This window comes from Erpetoichthys calabaricus, chromosome 3, assembly GCF_900747795.2.
Source record: "Erpetoichthys calabaricus chromosome 3, fErpCal1.3, whole genome shotgun sequence".
NCBI classification, from domain to species: Eukaryota; Metazoa; Chordata; class Cladistia; order Polypteriformes; family Polypteridae; genus Erpetoichthys; species Erpetoichthys calabaricus.
In genome coordinates this window covers 141,689,404-141,711,465 of record NC_041396.2, presented here as the reverse complement: position 1 = coordinate 141,711,465, position 22,062 = coordinate 141,689,404, and the positions used below count along the sequence as shown (strand labels likewise).

The window sequence follows — 22,062 nt, the reverse complement described above, 5'->3', positions numbered from 1 at the left end:
TCTTCAAGCAGCACCAAACAACTTATGTTGCGTCAAACCATTAGGCTATAGGGCATTTCAGATTTTCTGTACACATCGAGTGAATTGCACCTTAGTTTTTTCTGCACTTTGGTTTTTAATTCTTAGAAGTGACAACAGGTAGCCAATATAAACTGACAAAAATGTTTGGTGCAAATATGCCTATAATATATAATACGGCAAGTTTTGTTTCGTGTGGGAAGTACTGTACACACATTTTGAGCCTCTTTTGTGAATACATATGTTTTCTAAATCTGAACCCTGGTCTATAGCTGTTAAGTGGCAGTACTAGCTGACCACTGTGCTACTGTGATGGCATAACTAGTATAGTTTTCTAATAAACTGAACAGTAAGATAACATGAGGTTATCAGATACTATTTTTAATTATTTCTCCCTCTCTTTTCTGTTTGTCATGCATGTCCAGGAAATTTGATGTTTGTAAATTGTGTGGATGGATGTCAGGGTGCCTGTGACTGTGCTATGGAATGGACTGGCATCTTTAATTGTAAATGCAAAAAACACGTGTAAATGTATGCAGAGTTTTTGTGTGTGTGTTTTTACTTTTTAATTATCCCCCTCTACCTTTCTTCAGTTTAACCAGGTAAGATACAGATTCTTCAGTTTTAGTAGAAGAACACAAGTAGAGCTGTGGAAAGTAACTTGGTTTTACATTACGTGAAAGTTCTGTTTTTATTAGACATGGTGTTTTGATATTAAAGATGAACAGATTGCTTGAAGAGAAGTCTAATTGTTTTGTTTTGTGTTTTGCAGATGTTGTAAAATCACTGCTTATTGAAAGAGATGGTCTGTTAATTGAAATCAAAATGCTGAAGCAAAAAATGCAGGTAAATTGCATTAAAATCTTCAATGTTCTTGCCTATTTGTTTATCTAAAAAATAAAACTGAAGTAGGAGTATGCAAAGTGAGAAAAACGAGGCTTGGCCAGTCGTAAGCATCTGTGTTCCCTGAATTGTTTAAACTACCACCACTGTATGCATGAGCAAATTATTAATAGAGCATCTTTGGCTCTCTGCTGTAATCAGAAGTGGTAAGATGGAATAGTTAACTTACAACATCAATATATACATGACTAGCAAAATACCCGCGCTTCGCAGCGGAGAAGTAGTGTGTTAAAGAGGTTATGTAAACATATACATATATACATATACACATATCTATATATACATACATATACACATCCACATATATATACATATACAAATTTACACATCTATATATATAAATAATATTCACGGCATTCGTAGTCTGAATCACAATCTGATTGTATGGGTTGGTACCTACCAGGTAACGCTTATGGTTGGCCAGCAAGTCAGCTAACATCAGCCACGGTGCCTTCAGTTGTGAGAAGCAGATCATTGAATGGTTGAAAATAGTTTACTGTCAAATAATGCAAAGAGTACGCGACACGTGTTTCGCCCTAATTCTGGGCTCATCAGGCGTACACACTCAACTGCATATAGCCAAATTCTCGGGCTTCGCAGCGGTGAAGTATTGCTTTTAAATTTTAATTAAGAAGAAAAGCAAACCTTTTTAAATTGAGGGAAAATATACCAATAACAATTTGTTAAGGATCTGTTTTTTTTGTGAAGCTGCCTTTACACAGCCTGTCCGCTGTTTTATAAACAAATGCCATATAAGGCCGGCTTTCTCCTTGCTTAGCAGTTCTGTATTGTTTTGTTGTTCGTTTATTACGATTGTTATAGTTATTGTGTAGGTATTTGAGAGTCACTTTTCTGTTCAGGTACCCATTTCCTTTATGTAATCCGAAGATTCTCCGCTATTTTTTGTTCTTTTATTACGATTATAGTTATTTATTGATTCCCTTCTTTAGCTAACTGCCTGCTCATATAAGGCGCTCCGCTGTTTTTTTGTGAAGCAGTCTTTACATAGCTTCTCCGCTGTTTTATAAACGAACTCCATATAAGGCCATCCTTTTTTCCTTGCTTTGCCAAGGAAGCAGCCTTTTTATTTAATCCACGGGTTCTCCGCTGTTTTATTGTTCGTTTATTACGATTGTTATAGTTCTCTTTGTATACCACGTTGTCAGTTCAGCACTCCGGTTGTAATATGACCAAGTCGTGCAAGCTTACTGTTGAGAAGGCAACGTATAGTTGTACAGGAGAAAAGCAATCTTGCCAAACTTAATTTAAACTTACTGTTTACACCGTGCTTTGTTTCCGCCTTAGCTGCTCTTATGAATATGCTTGTATGCGTCACTCGCTCGCTTCTTATTGTTTCGCTGCCTTCTCAATTGTGTAATGAATGTTTTCTTCAGCGCTCTTTGGGGCTCTTCCTTGTTTTCTACGTACTGCATTCACAGTCAGTTCACGTGATTACGTGGGAGGCGTGATGACGCGATACGTAACCCCGCCTCCAGCGAGCTGCAGTCCATTACAGTATATGGACAAAAAAGAGGTTCCAGTTATGACCGTTACGCTTTGAATTTCAAAATGAAACCTGCCTAACTTTTGTAAGTAAGCTGTAAGGAATGAGCCTGCCAAATTTCAGCCTTCCACCTACACGGGAAGTTGGAGAATTAGTGATGAGTGAGTGAGTGTGTGAGGGCTTTGCCTTTTATTAGTATAGATACAAAATAATCGGTGGCCTAATCACTTGGCTTTGACAATCAATGGTTACAAATATCGGTCACATTTTAAAACCAGATAATGTTGTGTTAGTGGAACTTGTTTAATTTATTAACATGTATGTGTCTTATTTGATGGTAGGCTTTTCAAGAATTTTTAGCATACTGTAACTTAAATTTAATCTGCAAGTTTGTATGATGAACAAGCCAGAAGCTTGCTGTGCAAGACAAAGGTGGTTATTTTCTAAATTTTAAAATTGGGATTGAGCAGTTTTCATTGACACTAGAAATATGGCAAAAGCTGTGGCATCATGCATATAGTAAACATGCAAAGTCTAACTACAATTTTGTGAGAATGACATCCCATAATTCTAGTGTTACACTAGCACATCTGTGTCCAACTTATTCCAGGAACTTTGTTTCCTGCTATTTCGCTGAAATGGGAAAACAGCTGTATCTATCTGACACCAAGCTCCCTTGGATTGTTCCCAACTAGTTTAATGACTGTAACATTTATCAAATGAGATTTTTTTTTTTTTATTAAATCTCTTGTTGATATTTAAATTTTGTTGTGTATTTTTGCATAGTCTGTTGCTAACTCAAAGCTTCTATTCACAGCTTAGTTGCTTCTTGAAACTGTAGGTCTTTGCAAACATAGTATATCTGGCTTTAACCTCTGCATCGTCTCTTCCATGAGCTTTGTGGCTAAGAGTTTTATATCTGATTCTGTGCTTGAGATTTTTTTTTTTTTTTTTGAGTATAATGCAGTTTTCTTACCTGATGCAGGTCATGGGAGTGTACTGTATTTAAACTGTTATCCGTGAACTCTTTGGACTGTTCAGTTCCATGTTTTGCTCTCTCAAGCTCAAGGCTTCCATTCTTAAGCTTTCAAGAGACTGAACACAGAACTTTTCTGTAGTAATGCAATATGGACTCCCAAATTTGTGAGTCTCTGGTCTCTCTGTTTACTTCTGTAGGCTCGTCTGTTCATTAAACCCTTGTCATATAGGGTAAGGTCTGCAAAATTTACAAATTGTAAAGGAAAAAATGTACAAAAGTCAAAAATGTAAACCTGGAATAAGCTCTAACAGATGAACATGAACTTACATTTCTAACTGAATTTAACAGCTGAAACCATTGGGTTTCTAACTTTTTAAATTTCAACCAGAAATTTTGCATTACTTATTTTTCCACTGTATTAAGTATGTCCCACAATTAGAATTCAGGAACTATTTTAGATTCAGGTGTATTGTGATAAATATGTTTTGAGGGTACATGTGCAATTATATACAATAACATTAGCATAGAAGATTAAAAATATTAAATTTTACAAAATGTCATACAATTAGAACCATGTATTTATTCTGTATGCCAAAAGTAATATTTTTAAATACCTATTGTTGCAACAGTTTCTTGCAAATGTGCTTGTTTTCCAGAGAGCGAACAGCTGTTGGCTTTGCTCCAGGATACATTAACTCTGCAGTTCCTGGATAAAAAGAACACAAACACGGAAATGTGATCACAGTGACAGGAGAGCAAATTTAACCGCAGCATATCACAAAGGGCTGCATTCATAAGCAGATTTGCTTAGCAAATTTATAGATTTATAAGCCACTTTTTTTCCAGCATACTTTTCACCAACAGTTGGCAGATTTCCTGTCATTCTGAAGCTAATTCCTATTTAATTGTTTTCTTTGACAGTTTCCTTGTATACTGTTTTTGTTGTTTCCCACTTAGTTAATGCTTTATCAGTTTAACATGTAGTCTATTTAAACCTTTAAGCTGAATTAAGATGACATCTTTTGAGCCAAGTGTAAAAACTACAAAAGGTTTCGATAAATAAGGTTTGTTTTGCATGCTATGCCAAAAAAAAATCCCCAATATTAAAACATCATTGTTTTAAAACACACATCATTGTTGTATAGGTTTTTTTTTTTTTTGGAGGGGACAATTTTTTATAAACTTGCTTTTATTGTCATTGAGTATGTCTTGTTGCTAGCAACGTTTACATTGGGTCTTCATAATGGAGCTAATACCAAAATGTTCTTATTGCTATGTCATAAAGAAAATAGAATTTGATAAATTACAAAGTAGCAGTTATTGATCCTAACACACAGGTTGACCTATAAAGACTTTACATTTTGGGCTAATCTTTTACTGGTATACTGTCTGAAATGGCCACAGCAGAAATGCATTAAAAATCAAATGAATAAACAAACAGAAATAGGATATCAATAGAGGAAAATTCTGGAAAGTACTAAACAGCTTTTGTTTCCCAAATATTATGGGTACCTGCAATTTTGGTGTTTGAAATGAACAATGTCAGGGGAGAAATGTGTAATTTGATTAGCATTCTGCTAAGAGATTAAAGTTTATTTATTTATTTAGCCCCTTGAGTAATTTACAATTTAGAGTAAACTGTGAGTAGTATTTTTTTTTTTTTTTTTTTTTAAACACCCACAGAATACATAAATTTTACTTTAAGGTTTCACTTGTAAAACAAAAGTAAAGCTTTTACAAAATATGTGGTGGTGACTTTTTGTTTTCCCCTCTTCCAAGCTTCAAAATAAAGATCTTCATGAAAGTTTCAATTTTTATATACATAGTGACATGGCACAACATAGTGTCGGGATGCACAAAATAGCAATGATCAGATCACACATTAGCAGCAAAAAATAAAATGGTAACAAAATCATATCTAAGACCGATGCCCCCTTGCTTACCTTTTGTGTAGTGCGACTTCCTTTTTAATAAGTTTTTAAACTATTTTTAATGAAACTGGTTATAGTGGTACTCCTGCTGACAGAATAGCAGTACAACTTAAAATGCATCATTCTTAAATAAAGTAACTAAATTGTTTTTTTTTTTTTTTTTTTTTTTTTTTTTTTTTTTTTTTTTAAAATTGTTGCCTTTTCTTCCATGCCCCTTTTGATATGAGCAGCTGCTGTCAAATATAATTAAAAAAAATGCAAAAAAAAATTCTTAGTTGTACATTTTATATTCAGTCTAGTTATGGCAATGCACTGTATCGGTGCATGCTACCATCCTACGTACTGGTTCTGAGCATTTGAAAACTTAAGTTGTTCCTAACAAATTCTGTATTACCATTTCCCTTTCAGAAATAAGTATGTCTGTACTTTCTTTTGAGAAGTGGAATATTGAAATGAAATGAAAATCCTGAACAGTTAAATCAAAATAGCAGTAAACTGACAAAACCTAGGCTGGATTTAGAGAGTAAGAAATTTAATAAGTGGTAGGTACCAATGTGCATTAGTGTTCAATTATTATGTTGGTTTGTTTCTCAAATGCACTTATTTAGACAAGAAATAAATGTACTTTTCTTATAGGTTGTGTTTTTTTTTTTGTTCCCCCCCCCCCCCCCCCCCATGCTAGGTAGACCAGGAAGAATGGAGACAGTTTCAATCTGACCTGCAGGTAGCTGTTTCTGTTGCTGATCGTATAAAATGTGAAGCTGAAGATGAACTTGCTGCTCTTAGAAAAAAACACAATGAAACATATGCTGAGCTTGTGAGCCTACATGAGGAGCATAGCAGGATACTAAAAGAAATGAGTGAACTTAATATATCCTATCAGGACAAGCTTAAAGAGCTGCTTGCTGCTAAAGAATCTGCAAAAGCATTATTTGCACTTAAAATGTCCAACCAAGAAACTGAGAGAGAACTTGTTACTCTCAGAGCAACCCACCAGAAAACAGTAGAAGAACTGATGAGAGCCACAGAAAAATGTCATGAAATGGAGACTGAACTTAATGAGATCAGAGCAGATAGGCAAGAAAGACGGTCCTTCAGTCAAGTGGCAAAAGAGACGAGAACTGTGTGTTCCAGGTTTGTAGAAATTATTTCCATAAGTAAAAGTTGAAGCAATATTTTTTTTTTCTTCAAATAACCACACTATCATTCTTCTCTGGGGTGTTATTCATTGGAATAGGGAATTTGACACCTCAGAATCATGATCCTTGATTGATTTTGTTTCAGAAATGCACGTGAATGACAGTGGTTTTAGATTTTACATAGATGTCTGAATATACAGTAGGTATGCATGCATAATATTTGTAGTGTGTGTTTGATGATGTCACAGTCATGCACTGGTTAGTGCTGCTGCTTCAAAGACCCAGTATTCTGCTTTAAAACCCATGCCAAGTTGTATTGTAGTTTGCCAGTGCTTACCAAATTTGTATCAATTGTTCTATGAAAAATTAATTTTAAGTGAATTGGGAACTCCAAACTGGTCAGAGTAAGTGTGTGTGTGTGTTATGTGATGGACTGCTGCTTTGGTCAGGAGGTTTCCTGCCTTATGCCCTGTTTATCGGGCTGGCTCAGGACTCCTGTATAATCCTGATTTGAACTGAACAGGTTTGAGAGTGTCTGTGTATATTTGTTAAATAAATAAATACACACAAATGTAATGAATCCTATTTTGACATTAGCATATAAGCTTCCCTGCATTTCATGATTTTCTTGGGGGTGGGGGTGGGGTCTTAAGGGGTGCACTGCAGGGTAACACTATTTATATGCATCAGCTTTCCTTGTAGCCATTACAAATAGTGTCATTTGCTTCTTACTTTCAGCTTCACAATGAGTATGTTGTTTCTTTCTGGAAACAAGTTAAGATCATTAATAGTCCAGGGAAATAATGAAGAGAGAAGAACTGGTAGTAGAAAATAAATAGAATTATAGGAAGATAAAGAACAGAGCTGTTGTCTAGTTTCACGGAATCAATGAGTTTCTTAGAAACTTTTAAATGAATATATAACGCAACAAAAACACTTTTTTTTTTTTTTTTTTTTTTTCATTTAGTTAAAAAGCTACAATTAGTGGATACTATATAGATGCAACACCCTGCCAAAGAGAGATCATTTAGATTTATCAATATTTAGGTTTTTTTTTTTATTATTTTTTAAAAAGTACATCAGAAAAACCTAAATTCCCCCAAAATCTTAAACACTTTGACTGATTTGATTGAAGTTTGATGAGGTTTTGAAAAAAAGAATTAGCTCTATGTGTGTGTGTGTGTATATATGTAGTGGTTTAATTTGTTGATTACATGTGCTGACATGGGCTCTGTTTTATGCAAATGAAGGATGCAGTAGATGTGAATAGCACCAGTAACCTATAGGGTGGACAGACAACCGAGGATGGGGTTATGTTCTGGACAGGTAATAAGAGACATGATCATATTGTGAAAGTTCAGCAAAGCACAATGGATAGCAAGCACTCTTTTTTTTTTTTTTACTCTAAAAAGTTCATGTTCAACTTCATGGCAAATTTAAATTTTAAAAGCTTTTGACTAGATTGAAGTAATCAAAATCTTAAGTTACAGCCTGTTTCATGCATGACTACCCAGCAAAGTAAAGTCAAGCTGACTGTGAAATCACGCCAAAACAACAATGGTAAATCTTGTAAAATAAACTCCAGAAAACCACTGAACAATCTAGAACAGATGTTCCTGTATTGTATGCTTCTATGTCTTAATCTTTTGTCAACATGTGCACAGTTATTGTACTTCTGTAATCCTTGTGTTTTTATCTGTATTTTATACTATCTAATTTACTAACTAGAGTGTTTTTATTACCTTGACATTACTTTAACATTAGTAAGATGGTTTTGGTAAGAACTGATAAATGCACCATCTATTAAAGCAGAAAATAACCTAGGACAGGACACACTTCTAGGCTAAGCATAAATATAAAGGATAAGTCTGGTATTTTTAGTATATACTTTTTGTTCACAGTCATGGTATGTACTAACTTGCAATGTGAAATTTGTGTCCTAAAGTGCAGCATTTTTTCTGAGGTTTTTAAAAATACGTATGTGGTATAGTGGGTTCACAGCTTCAACAACAAAAAAGAAGCGCCAAGTTTTAAATCTGTAGAGCAGTGTCGCTCTCTGTAAGCGCGATTGCAGGACAGTGGGGAACTAATGAGGTAATTGGAGCGAGTCGAACCTGCACGTGTTGGCGAGATCATTCTCGATTGCTTCATTGGCTTCCTGCGGCGTGTGATTAAGGCGCTGTGCCCTTGGAGACATGATGGTATAAATACGGGTCAGCACAAGGGAAAATCAAAGAAAAGAAGGAAAGAGGTTAAAAGACGTGAAAAGGCAGTTTTAGCAGGAGGATCTGGTCACCTGGAAGGAGGAGATCGCGTGAGCTGGGGCCCCTTGAAGGAGTGTTAGCTGTGGAACTCTAGAGGCTAGTTCGCCGCACTGAACATCCAGGTGGAGTGTGGCGAGCAAGGCAGGAGCACTCCCTAGGCTTCTGAGGTGCGATTACGCTGGTCGAAAGGAGCTCGTGGCAGCTGAGTCTCCGACAGCTACTCGAGCAATGAGTGAGTCGGGAAGCATGAGAAGGATGTGGACAGAGATTGGAACAAGTTTAGACTGCATTTTAACCTTGGATTTTAATTTATTTTTTATTCTCACTTTTCACTGGATTTTATGGATATATATATATAATATGTGTGTGTGTGCTTTGTTTTTGAACACTGCACCATTGGCACTTTTGTTGGTTTTACTTATGTTTTGACTTTGCTTTTAATAAAAGCACTTGAGCACTTTTTCCACCATCCTCTGGCATCATCAGTGAATTGTCCTCATGTCCGCTCATCTCGTTCATAACTATTGACTGTGTTGGTTCAGCAGACTCCCATGTGGGAAGAGGAAGTCTGTAGGGGGCCGGCGTCGTCACAACCTATCCTACTCTTGCGTTTTACTATGGTGGTGAAGGGTACCAAGGTCCACATGTGAAAACAAAAGCCTTAAATTTGCTGAATGCATCCATTTTTCAAGCCAAGAATGTTGTTCAGTATTGATCTGCACCTTGAGATTGCTTGCACAATGCAAAATAGCAAATGTCATTTTAGGAAAGAAAAAAGCTGAACATTTTTTATTAGATTTAACAATTTTTTAAAAGGAGGCCGTGTATTTCGCCTACCTTTCTATTCTTTCTCTGCGGCAACTTTTCAGCCACTGGGGCTTTGTTTCGCTTATGGAGTTTTCTACAAGTTTGGTTATTCACGTTCTTGAATGTTAGTGCCCATATGTATGGTAAATTACTGTCTCTATTCCATAGACAACTAGACAATAATCCTTGAAAGAGTCATACTTATGATCTCTCAGCTTTTCACTATAAGGAAGGAATAAGAAAGGGAGGAATCAAAAATGACTCCAAGATTCCTTGCATCAGAAGACAGTCTGAGATCACTGTCAAGAGTAACTGAGGAGGAGTTCATTTTCTCAAATTGTACTTTAGTGCCAATTTGCAGGAGTTCAGTTTTTTGTTGCAATTTAATTTTAAAGAGTTTTGCTCCATACAGGTTTTAATTTCACTGAGGCAAGTTGAGAGCTGATAAAGCCCTGATGAAGTTTCACTTTTAACATAGAGTTGTATCATCTGCATAAAAATGATAACCCAGTCTAAAGCTATGAATGATATGGCAAAGGGGAAGCATATATATATATATAGCATATATCAATACAGAAAAGCAGAGGGTCAAGGTTAGATCCCCGAGAATCACTCTTGTGTGACTAGCACTGAGCTGGATTTGCTGTTGCAAAGACTAAAAGTCTTGCCTGTCAGTCAGATGGGACTTAAATCACTGAAGCCAGAGATACCCAGAATGTTCTCCATTCTGGACAGTACAATGTCATGTTTGACTGTGTCAAAAGCTGCACTGAGGTCTAACAGAATTAATATGTTGGTTTGTCCAGAGTGTGTTGCCATAAGCAAATCATTATTTACTTGAAGTAGACCGGTTTCCCAGCTGTGCTTTACCCTGAAACCAGACTGAAAGGGTTTCATCAAATTATTAGCAAAAAAAGTAATCGGTGAGTTGGGAGGCTACAACACGCTCAAGAAGTTATAACAGAAAAAATGAGAAATAGGCCAAAAATGAAGATTGTAAGCATCAAGACCAGACCACCTTAAAAAAAAAATCATTTCTGTAACCCCAATGTTAAAGTGGCTGGCATAAAGACACTGTCAAGGGATGTATTTGTTATTGTCGTAACAGTTGGGATTATGGCATGAAGGCAGGATTTAAGAAGTGTTTTGGTAATGGGGTCCAGTCCACATGTAGTCGGCCTCATCTTACACAGCAGGTCATTACTAAATACAAAAGTGACTGGTGAAAATTTTTAGAAAATGAGTTGGGAAGACAGGGAACGATGTAAATGGATGATGAATTTGTTAGCCGAAATATTTAGGTTTTTAATTTTTATTTTGGGGGAAAAAGTGGAGGCATTTTTCACAGGTTTCAGTAGTGGAGGTAATTGGGCCATATGCAGGTTGAAGTAGTTTAACTACAGAGAACAAAATCCTTGGGTTATCATGGCCACTTTCTCTTATTTTGCCATAATAGGTGTTCTTGGCTGCAGTTAGTGCATCCCTGTAAGCTCTCTGATAGCCAGAGAAAGCCTGGATATGCATGGTGAGGCAAGTGACGTGGCATTCTCTCAAGGCGTTCGCTGTTTTCTTTCATAGACCATTACTTTGAACTGTACCATGGACCTGAGCGCTTAAAGGAAACCCCCTTATGCTTTAAATGAGCTGTTTTATGAAGGGCTGAGTTATAGAAGTCAACAAGACTATCTAGTGCAGATGGAATAGGTGGAGAAAGACCGAGATCAGAAATGGAACTAGCAAGGATAGAGGGACAGATTTTTTTTTGATTTCTGAGAAAAATTTGATGTTTACTTTCCACTGTCTCATTACCTCTCCCTCCTCTTACCAGTAATGTTTTTTTTGATCAGAGTCCCAAATTGCTGCTAATTAGTGTTGCCGACAGATAAGCCAGATGTACATATCAAGTTTAACATATCACCACCAAAGTGAGTAGGAAAATCAGCCTGTTGCACCAAGTCAAAACAGTCCAGTAAAGATAGGAATTAATTTCTCAGTTTACATGTAGTAATGTCAGTATGGATGTTAAAATCGGCAAGAAGAATTACTCTCTGTGAAATTGAATTTAAGTGGGTTAATAATTCAGTCAGATCAGATAAAAACATGCATTGTATTTTGGGGGTCAATAGAGAAAAATGAATAAGACGGGACCTGATTTCGTTATTAGTTTAAGAGCCAGACACTCGAAAGACCATGGGAAGTCAATTGGGATTATTTTGCTGTTTAGCTCTGCTCTAACAGTTACTGTGACTCCTAAACCTTGTCATGAGCACTGAGGCTTTGCAAAGTAAATGTATCTAGGTGGTGTTGTCTCCATGAGAGACACAAAATCGTTTGGTTTTTGCCAGGTTTCTGTTAGGCAAAGCATGTCAAGGTTGGAGTTTATAATGAATTCTGACAGCACCAATGCTTTGCCATTAAGAAATCTTGAATTAAGGAATGCAATATTAGCTGACAATGACTCATTGTGCTCGGATCCATGATCAGAGTTTTATTTGTTTTCCTTTAACTTGCTTGATATGTCAAAAGAATAGAAAAAGAATAACAAGACTCTTAACAATTGTAACACTATATTATAAATTTTAAAGAAATTTTGCAATTTGGTTATTGCTTAAGTGCAAGTTTTAAATTTATAATGAGAGAGGAATAAAGCCTTCAGATTTTGGTTGTGGTGTGTGTTGTTTTTTTGTGGGCTTTTTTTAAATTTTTTTTGACCTGAGAGCCCTTTTAAATTTTCAGTAATTTTTAATTTTTTACAAATCTTAACCTATTTTATGTAACAATATTAAAACATTTGCATACATAAATAAGAACAGATGTATTCTTATTCTGCTTAATTGAAGTTGGAATAAATGTACAAAATATGTTCAGTTGTGTCTCTTCTAAACTAGCATTAATTTTGTTTTTGTTGAAATTATTATATACAGAAAATTAAAAATAATCTTCTGAATTTCAGTAATGAGTATATGGAAGGTTTGAAGAGGCTTAAAACTAACGCTACGGAGTTCCCACCTTCCTTACAGCATTCTTTGATGAATGGAAATTCACCTCACTTTGTTGCAGCTCATTCCACAATGCTTGTATCTACAGGTCAGGTGAGTACTAAAGATGTAATATGCTAAGATACAGTTCTTAAGGTCACTTTGAGTGTTGTTCTAGTAATTAAACCAGTGTCATCTCAGTCATTTGCCATTACTTCCTGCCAGAAACGGAAGTTACAGTTAACAATTGCTTATCTGGCTATGAATTGTCACTGGACAAATAATAAAGACTAGCCAGCCCGCGGCATAGCCACATAATTATTCATTGATGGGTGAACACTTCCTGAAAGACACAGTTGTCCAAATGGGGTGGGTTTGAGGATACGACTGAGTGAATGAAAAGATGGAACTCTGGAGAGAGCAACATTCAATTGTCTGTGACTGAAAACTGGTTTTGGCAGATAGAGGCATCTCTTTTTGAAAGTTTGGCCCTGTGCCTTATTGTCATTGCAAAGGCTAATCTAACAGGAAATTGCGTGTAAAAGTAAAAGGCAAATTTGAATCTGATGGGGTCAGGGATATCCGGGGAATAAGGACAGTTTGTGAGGTAGCAGCTGCGGCTCAGATTTGCCTTTTACTTTTACACATGCGTGGGTCACAGATTTGCACGGAAACACAGAAGATTGTAGAGACAGGAATTTTATTCAAACACTGCAAACATGTCTCTTTTTCAAAAGTTTAAACGTGCTCCTTGACAAGACTGTGATGACAAATCTGTCTCACAATTAAAAGAATGCAAACCCATCTTCCTCTTCAAAGGAGTGCGTGTCAGGAGCAGGGAAGGACAGAGAGAGAGGGGCAAACAAACAATCTGCAACTGACAGGTGCTTTTGGACTTTTAAGTCTGCGAAGTACCGCGTGGATCATGCAATAGATCAGCCACAAGTAAGCCCAGCAGCAAGAGAGCAATGTGAAGGTAGTCTTTCAGCGTCGTGTGGTGTTTTTTTATATAAACTTGTAGGGGTGCGATCAGCCCCCCAGCTCACAGCAGAAAAGATCTCGAGGGGTGATGCAAGGTTAGGTGCACGTAAATTGTAAATGCAGATACTGTAACAGGATTACTTGATCACTGACCTGGCCACGACTCTGCCTGACTGCTGTGTATGTATAGCAGAGTGGCAGATCATGCTACGATAAATAACTGTGCCGCTCCTGTTTCAAGCTGAATAAAGCTGGTTTTGCTAAAGTACTGTGACTAAGCCTTGTGTTTTGGGGTGCAAGACAGGGACTTATAGCGTAACCCCGATCTTTTATGATTTGCTTCTGTGGCGGTTCATTGCAGTGATGTGAGCCTCCTATTGCCCTGCCCCAGCAACGGACAATCAATCTTCCACAGACTCTGCAATCGTGCTCCAGGACACACTTCAGCGTGTCGTTCCCGTTGGGTGGGGAGTGGGGGGGTCTCAAAGAGTTCAGAAGCCTCACGATATGAAGAAGAAATAATGATTCAGCTCCTGATTGATAACTGTGCAGCCCACAACATGCTTCCATGTTTAGATAATGTTTGCGTTGAATTCCTCCCACCCAATTGCACGGCAGCGCTTCAGCCATTGGTTTTGGGCATCATTCACACCCTGAAAGTGTATTCTCGCAAGGAAATGCTGAGAAATTCTCGTCAGCATAACTTGTAGGCAGGAGGAGATTAAAATTAATGCGAAAGAAGCTATTGAAATGATTGCAAACGCCTGGATGCAAATTAAAGAAAGCACTATAGTAACAAATACAGAATCTCATTACAACAAAATTTTCGTTACAACAAAATATTTTTTTAGGTCCCTGTGAGTTCGTTGTAATGGAATTTTACCTGTATGTATATACAGTGCATCCGGAAAGTATTCACAGCGCATCACTTTTTCCACATTTTGTTACGTTACAGCCTTATTCCAAAATGGATTAAATTCATTTTTTTTTCCCTCAGAATTCTACACACAACACCCCATAATGACAATGTGAAAATTTACTTGAGGTTTTTGCAAATTTTTATTAAAAATAAAAAAATTGAGAAAGTACATGTACATAAGTATTCACAGCCAAAATTGAGCTTGGGTGCATCCTGTTTCCCCTGATCATCCTTGAGATGTTTCTGCAGCTTAATTGGAGTCTACCTGTGGTAAATTCAGTTGATTGGACATGATTTGGAAAGGCACACACCTGTCTATATAAGGTCCCACTGTTGACAGTTCATGTCAGAGCACAAACCAAGCATGAAGTCAAAGGAATTGTCTGTAGACCTCCAAAACAGGATTGTCTCGAGGCGCAAATCTGGGGAAAGTTACAGAAAAATTTCTGCTGCTTTGAAGGTCCCAATGAGCACAGTGGCCTCCATCATCTATAAGTGGAAGAAGTTCGAAACCACCAGGACTTCCTAGAGCTGGCTGGCCATCTAAACTGAGCGATCGGGGGAGAAGGGCCTTAGTCAGAGAGGTGACCAAGAACCCGATGGTCACTCTGTCAGAGGTCCAATGTGGAGAGAGGAAAACCTTCCAGAAGGACAACCATCTCTGCAGCAATCCACCAATCAGGCCTGTATGGTAGAGTGGCCAGACGGAAGCCACTCCTTAGTAAAAGGCACATGGCAGCCCGCCTGGAGTTTGCCAAAAGGCACCTGAAGGACTCTCAGACCATGAGAGAGAGAATTCTCTGGTCTGATGAGACAAAGATGGAACTGTTTGGTGTGAATGCCAGGTGTCACGTTTGGAGGAAACCAGGTACCGCTCATCACCAGGCCAATACCATCCCTACAGTGAAGCATGGTGGTGGCAGCATCATGCTGTGGGGATGTTTTTCAGCAGCAGGAACTGGGGGACTAGTCAGGATAATGGGAAAGATGACTGTAGCAATGTACAGAGACATCCTGGATGAAAACCTGCTCCAGAGCGCTCATGACCTCAGACTGGGGCGACAGTTCATCTTTCAGCAGGACAATGACCCTAAGCACACAGCCAAGATATCAAAGGAGTGGTTTCAGGACAACTCTGTGAATGTCCTTGAGTGGCTCAGCCAGAGCCCAGACTTGAATCCGATTGAACATCTCTGAAGAGATCTTAAAATGGCTGTGCACCGATGCAGCACCTCTCAAGCTCCATCAGGTTGGATGGGAAGCAAAGAGGAATGGGCGAAACTGGCCAAGGATAGGTGTGCCAAGCTTGTGGCATCATATTCAAAAAGACTTGAGGCTGTAATTTGCTGCCAAAGGTGCATTGACAAAGTATTGAGCAAAGGCTGTGAATACTTGTGATTTCTCAGTCTTTTTTATTTTTAATAAATTTGCAAAAACCTCAAACTTTTTTCACGTTGTCATTATGGGGTGTTGTGTGTAGAATTCTGAGGGAAAAAATGAATTTAATCCATTTTGGAATAAGGCTGTAACAAAACAAAATGTGGAAAAAGTGATGCGCTGTGAACTTTCCAGATGCACTGTATACTGTTGGTGTGAGACCTACAGCTTATGAAATGAAATATTCAGACTAAATGATAGTGCTTGTTTGTAAGTGTTATGGATCTTTGGATATTATGTCTTTTTTTTAATTCATGGATGCACATTAAGGTCCCAGATGTATTCAGCTCTAGAGTTAAGTTAGGCAAACAACAAGTTTATGACATATTGAGAAGATGGCTGGCCCTGAACCAACAGTCAGCAGAGGCAGAATTTGAAAGGCAAGCGTCGATTAAGTGCATGGTCATTTCCATTTTGAAGGAATCCACCACAAACCAGAGAAAGAAGCAAATTGTTTTGCCTTTAGCCTTTTCCAGTGGAAAAACCGAGAAATGTTTCTCAATTAAAGCAACTTTGTAAATAAGAGTGGACTAAAATGGTGATTATGAAAGACTGATAACCAACTGTAGGAAGCTTTAGTTGCTAGGACTTAACAACAAAAAGTGGTGATGGCAAGTATTAAGTGTAACTGAGCAATTACAGTACATTTGACACCATGCCAATTGGTGTTGGATAATTTTCTTTAGGTAATAAGTGACATAGGGTTAAAGGAGAAAATAGTTTACTTGGGTGCCATATAACCTTACATTTTAGTTGTAGACTAAAGTCAGTGTGAAATTTGCAGTAACAGAAATCTAAAGGGGGTTGAGTGGTGGAATATAAAAAGGACAGCTGGGTGAGGTAAATTGTATCAACATTCTAAACAGTGACAGATCTTGTTTGCAGTGTGGTGAGTATTAATAAAATGGGCCTGATAGAGGTAATTTGTGGATGACCACTTCTATGCACTTAAATTCTAACACAGTATGTGGAAAAGCTACTTATCAGGAAAAGCAGGTGAGGATTTGAACAATTACAAGACTTCCTAAACTGTATTAGGACTGTTACTTGGTGTTGGTGGCCAAAACAGGCAGTCTAAATACCAGTAATTTGTTGGGTTAAGCTCAGACATGCAACATTGTGCTTGTGTATGGTGAACCTCAAACTTAGTACTTTGTTGCAGCAAGGATTTTAGCTCATATCTATAGAGTGGCAGGGACTTTTAAAACAAGATTATTATTGAAGTTTGAAAATGTTCTGTAATTCAGAACTGCTGTTTTTACCTATCATGGAGTATTTTTTTTTCTATCCACCCATCTTTAATGTCATTTGGACAAATATGGGAAAAATCTATGGAGCCAGAGTAAAAAAAGATAAATTTTGTCCGATTTGTAAGAGAGGTTTCTGAAAAAGTTGCCTATATGCAGAAGAGGAATTGAACTTCAAGGAAGTGGCACAAAACAAGTATAATGGCAAATGAAAATTTTAAAGGCCAGTATTTTGATCCATAGTCCTGCCATTTTATAGAGTAAATGGATCCTTATTCAAGCATACTATTGTAGTTTATTGGATGTTTGTATGCTTCACGAAGCTACTGTCTCTAGTAGTCTCACAAAATAACTATATAATATATTGACTAATTGTAAATCTGTTGGTTTCAATAGCCCTTGTCCTACTGGATAGCCTTGCTCCAGGCAATGTGTTTTATGGCTTGTTGCATTGAATTTGGATGATGAATCTGAATTCTGTTTAACCTTCTCTTCCCATTTAAGTAAAGATTGGTGTACCTTTTCCACCAATTGCTTGGAATTCCGACTGCTTTCTGAATCTACTGCAGCGCTAAAAAAACATTCATTTAAAAGGACAGAACAAATGGTTACCCCTAAAATTTTAGGGGGTATTAGAGCTGAAGTCTTTACAACAAACTGCCTTTCCATGCATTCATTAACTTTAGTCGCCTTTTATAATGAGCAAGGAGAACAGTAAATCTTATTCTGAACTCCGATCACAGTTTAGGAGCAGAACACGATTTACAGCTAATATTTACGTGGGAGGTGGTTTGACGGGACAATACAATTGTCAGCCACAATCAATCACTTTCTCAGAATATATCAAACTTGATTAGTGTTGCTGTTACGTCACAGGCTTCTTTAAAATCAAAGTTAAATAAGCTGTTGCATATAATGTTTATCAGAGGTACAAAATAATGAAGTAGAACTACATTATTTAAGTACATGTTTTATCTAGGGCAACTTTTACCCCACTACATTTTTAGGTCAAATTGAATACTTTTTACTTTACTACATTTTCTAGCAGGTTGTCATTACACAGGCCAAACTATTATAAAGTCATAAAAGAGACCAATCAGGAGTGTTGTCAACTTGGGTTATAGTTCTGTGTTGCTCAGACACTGCGAATAATAAGTGTTATGGCGTGGCAAGATATTGCAGCAGATTCTTACAAGCTGAATTACTGAAATACTAGAGTGAGCCTGGCCGTAAAAGTTGCTGGTTAAGTGGAGGAGACAAACTTGGAGTTCTGGGAGATCTGTAGGAATATGTAGGCTTATTAAGGAAATGATCTAATAATTTACTAAGATAAAATCTATTGATGCTCCTACTTCTACTTAATTGCAAAGTGTGTGACTTTTATTTTGTTCTGTTTAACAGAATTGACCCATGTCCAGAGCATTGTGGGAATAATGTTCTGTACAATTTTAAAATGCCTCTAAGAGTGCATTAAAATATGAATTCATGTGAGACAACCAACTAGTACTGTATATATCTGGTTTTTCTGGAGATTTCATTATATGCCTTGAGTTAGTGGAGGGGGACAAACAAACTGTAATTGTCCTTTACTACACTATCAGTACGTAGACTTATTTTGCTCAATTGGAAGAATCCTAACTCCCCTATTCCAAGTCAGTGGGTAACTGATGTGTACTATTTAAAACTGGAGAAAATCTAATTCACACTTAGAGGATCTGTGCAGAACTTTTTCAAAACCTAGCAGGATCTAATCAATAACATTTTAGAATAAGCATTTAAATTGAGGAAGCAGGTTCTCTCCCCACTTTTACTCCATTTATCTTTATTCATTTATTATTTTATTTATTCATTTGTCTTTACTAGCAAAATGTTTTACACTGCTGGTCAGGCTCTCTTTCTCGGGGTGGGGGTTGATTCTTTTTTGTAAAACTTGTTGTGTAGGGAGTGTTGTTTGATTTTAATGAATTCAATAAAATTTCAAAAAAATATGCCTCAGTTTTATTACTGGGCAGCAAACATACAAGCCATAAAAACCTGGACACAAATAAATGCACATACACAGGCTTGGTCTGCAATAGAAGTAAAATCCTGTAGTACTTCTTTATATTCCCTTCTCTGCTCTCCAATAAATGAAAGTTATCGCAAATATACTAATAACCCAATTGTGCTTTACTCACTCAGAATATGGAACCAAATTAGGAAGCATTTTAAGATGGAAAATCTTTTATCAGTGGCACCTCTGCAAGGGAACCACCTCTTTCAACCTTCGCAAGTATATCCAGTTTTTAATACCTGGAAAAGTTTTGGGATTAAAATGCTCAGAGATCTTTATATAGACATCATATTTACATCTTTTGAACAATTACGTTCAAAATTTAACCTCCCAGCTACACATTTCTTTTACTATCTTCAAATTAGAAATTTTGTTAAACAGAAATTACCCGATTTCCCCCACCTTGCACCCTCCACAATGCTGGAAAAAATACTGCTCAATTCCGAGGAAACAAACACTATTTCCGCAATATATAAAATCTTATTAGAGTCCCTACCTTTCAAAGATCCAAGAGGACATTGGGAAGAAGATCTCTTAATCAATATATCAGAAAAGGAGTGGAAGGTAGCAAAGCAGAGAATTCACTCGAGTTCTATATGCGCAAAGCATAGAATTATTCAACTAAAAATTATATATCGAGCTCATCTGTCTCGCTTAAAACTGTCCAAAATGTTTCCAGGCCAGGATCCAACCTGCGAGCGCTGCAACCAAGCTCCTGCGTCACTGGGTCACATGTTCTGGGCCTGCACCAAACTAACATCATTTTGGACAAAAATTTTTAAGTGCCTCTCAGACAGCCTTAGTATCACAATCCCTCCTAACCCACTAACAGCTGTGTTTGGTGTCCTTCCAGATGGACTTGAATTGGAGAAGGACAAACAAACTGTGATTGCATTCACTACACTCTTGGCACGCAGACTTATTTTGTTAAATTGGAAGAATCCTAATTCTCCTCTTATAAGTCAGTGGGAAACTGATGTTTTATATTATTTGAAATTGGAAAAAATCAAATTTTCAGTTAGAGGATCTGTACAAAATTTTTTCAAAACTTGGCAGGATTTAATCAATATTATTTTAGAATAAGAGAATTAACTATTATTGCATTTAACTCCCTTCTCCATCTCTTATTTATATAGATATTTACTTCTCCCCTTCTTTTGTCTAATGTTGCCTTATTAAAAAGCTTAAAGCAATTTTCCTTTAGCTAAGCTCTCCTTCTCAGGGGTGGGGTTTGATTTGTCTTCAAATTTGTTGGGTTATAAATTGATCTGTTTGTATGGAATGATTACAATGAAAATTAATAAAATAAAAATATTAAAAAAAAAAAAAAAAAAAATGCCTCGAGTTAAATTGTGATTAATTCTGTAGTTTTACATGAGTGCTTGAGCAACTAATTTAAAGATAAAATTGGTTACCAAATTCAGCAAATGAAACCACAGCTTCCATTAGAGAATTAAGTTAAAGATCAATGGCAATTCTGAAATTGTATTACTATTTAATAATTGCCCTTCTAAAGCCATCTTTACTTCAGTGAAGTGTAATAAACCAAATGGTGTTTTTTGTAGTGTGTCGAGGTGTGTGTGTGTGCTTTTTTTTTTTTTTTTTTTTTTTAATGGTGGAAAATGCATTGTATCTATTTTAAGTTATAAGGTTGTGAGCTTTTCTATTTAGCTATTTTTTTTATTATTTTGGAATGTTAGTATTCTCTCTGGATTCAGTGTGCCTCATCTAATGCTGCCAGGGATCCTAATAGGGGAGGCATATTCACACTCACTACTACCACACATCATATCTTACTAGGACACAAATTGCAGTTTATGTTCTGATCAAAGTCATGGTTATAGTGCATTTCTATAGTAAAAAAATATTGAGTGTTTACCAATAAAATTAAACTTCTTCTGTTCTCTAGCAAAGCCTTGCACCCTCTGATTATTTTAATATGTACTATTCCCTTTGGTACTCATACTTCTGAAAACAGATTTTTAGTTTTTAGTCAAATGGTTAATTGTGATACTTCAGTGACAGTTTTAAATTTGGTCAAGCACTTAGACTTTTACTCAAGTATCACTTCTGAGTACTTTTTACAACTCTGTTCTATTTATGCATTTCTGGGCTCTTTGACAGTCTCCTTTATCAATATGTTGCACAATGTTACATGACACTGTTTGAAATATAACGTTCTGCTTTTTGGCTAGAATGCCATTTTCACTGCTTATTGATCAGAGTATTAGAGTTGCATTTCTAGATTCAGGGGTATGTTATCCTTTTGATCATATATGACTAAAATGGTGGATGTATAAATAATTTTGTAATTGGAAAACCTACAATTATTGGAAATAAGGCCATACACCAGTAGTCTCAATATTTTCCCAAAGAGGATTCATTGTATACTAAACTAGCAGTCCTTATTATTTTTGCTGGTGGCTTTGCATCAAAAAAATTATCAAATTGGTGAAACATTTCTATCCCTGATTAAAATTTAAAGGAGAATATTCAGTCTTATGATGGTGTGGGTCAGCTCCTTGTTCCCTTTTTTTATTTTTGGGAGCATCTTGAACCCAACACCATTAGTACCATAACCAAGATGAGCTTTGCAGATGAGGACAAATGCAAAAGAAGCAAGGGGATTGTGAAAAGTGCTCAAATGCTTTTATTAAAACAGTGTTCAAAAAGTGCAGCGTTATAAACATTCCATAAATAAAAACCAAAGGTGAGGTGGAGGTAAAATTCAAATAAATTAACTCCATTAAAATCGGAGGTTAAAGCATAAGCAGGAAACTTCTCTAAAAACACTGGCCTCCGTGCTCCTTTAAAACAGACTCCTTGTCTAATCCTTTCCCAGATCTTGCACACCATGTCCTTGTCGCCACTTGTTCCGCTTCCAGTCTGTCGGTTCCTCCTG

At 36.8% G+C, this 22,062-nt stretch overlaps 1 protein-coding gene across 2 annotated transcripts in view; it reads left to right on the top strand.

The window, feature by feature from the left end:
• The window catches only part of si:ch211-195o20.7 (cytospin-A), a 62,848-nt gene that overhangs the window by 24,900 nt on the left and 15,886 nt on the right, over positions 1–22,062 (top strand). For both annotated transcript variants that reach the window (XM_028791949.2, XM_028791948.2), the window contains exons 4-6: positions 791–864; positions 6,018–6,469; positions 12,499–12,637. In XM_028791949.2, the coding sequence (XP_028647782.1) occupies positions 791–864; positions 6,018–6,469; positions 12,499–12,637 (665 nt within the window). The remainder of the gene's footprint in view (positions 1–790; positions 865–6,017; positions 6,470–12,498; positions 12,638–22,062) is intronic.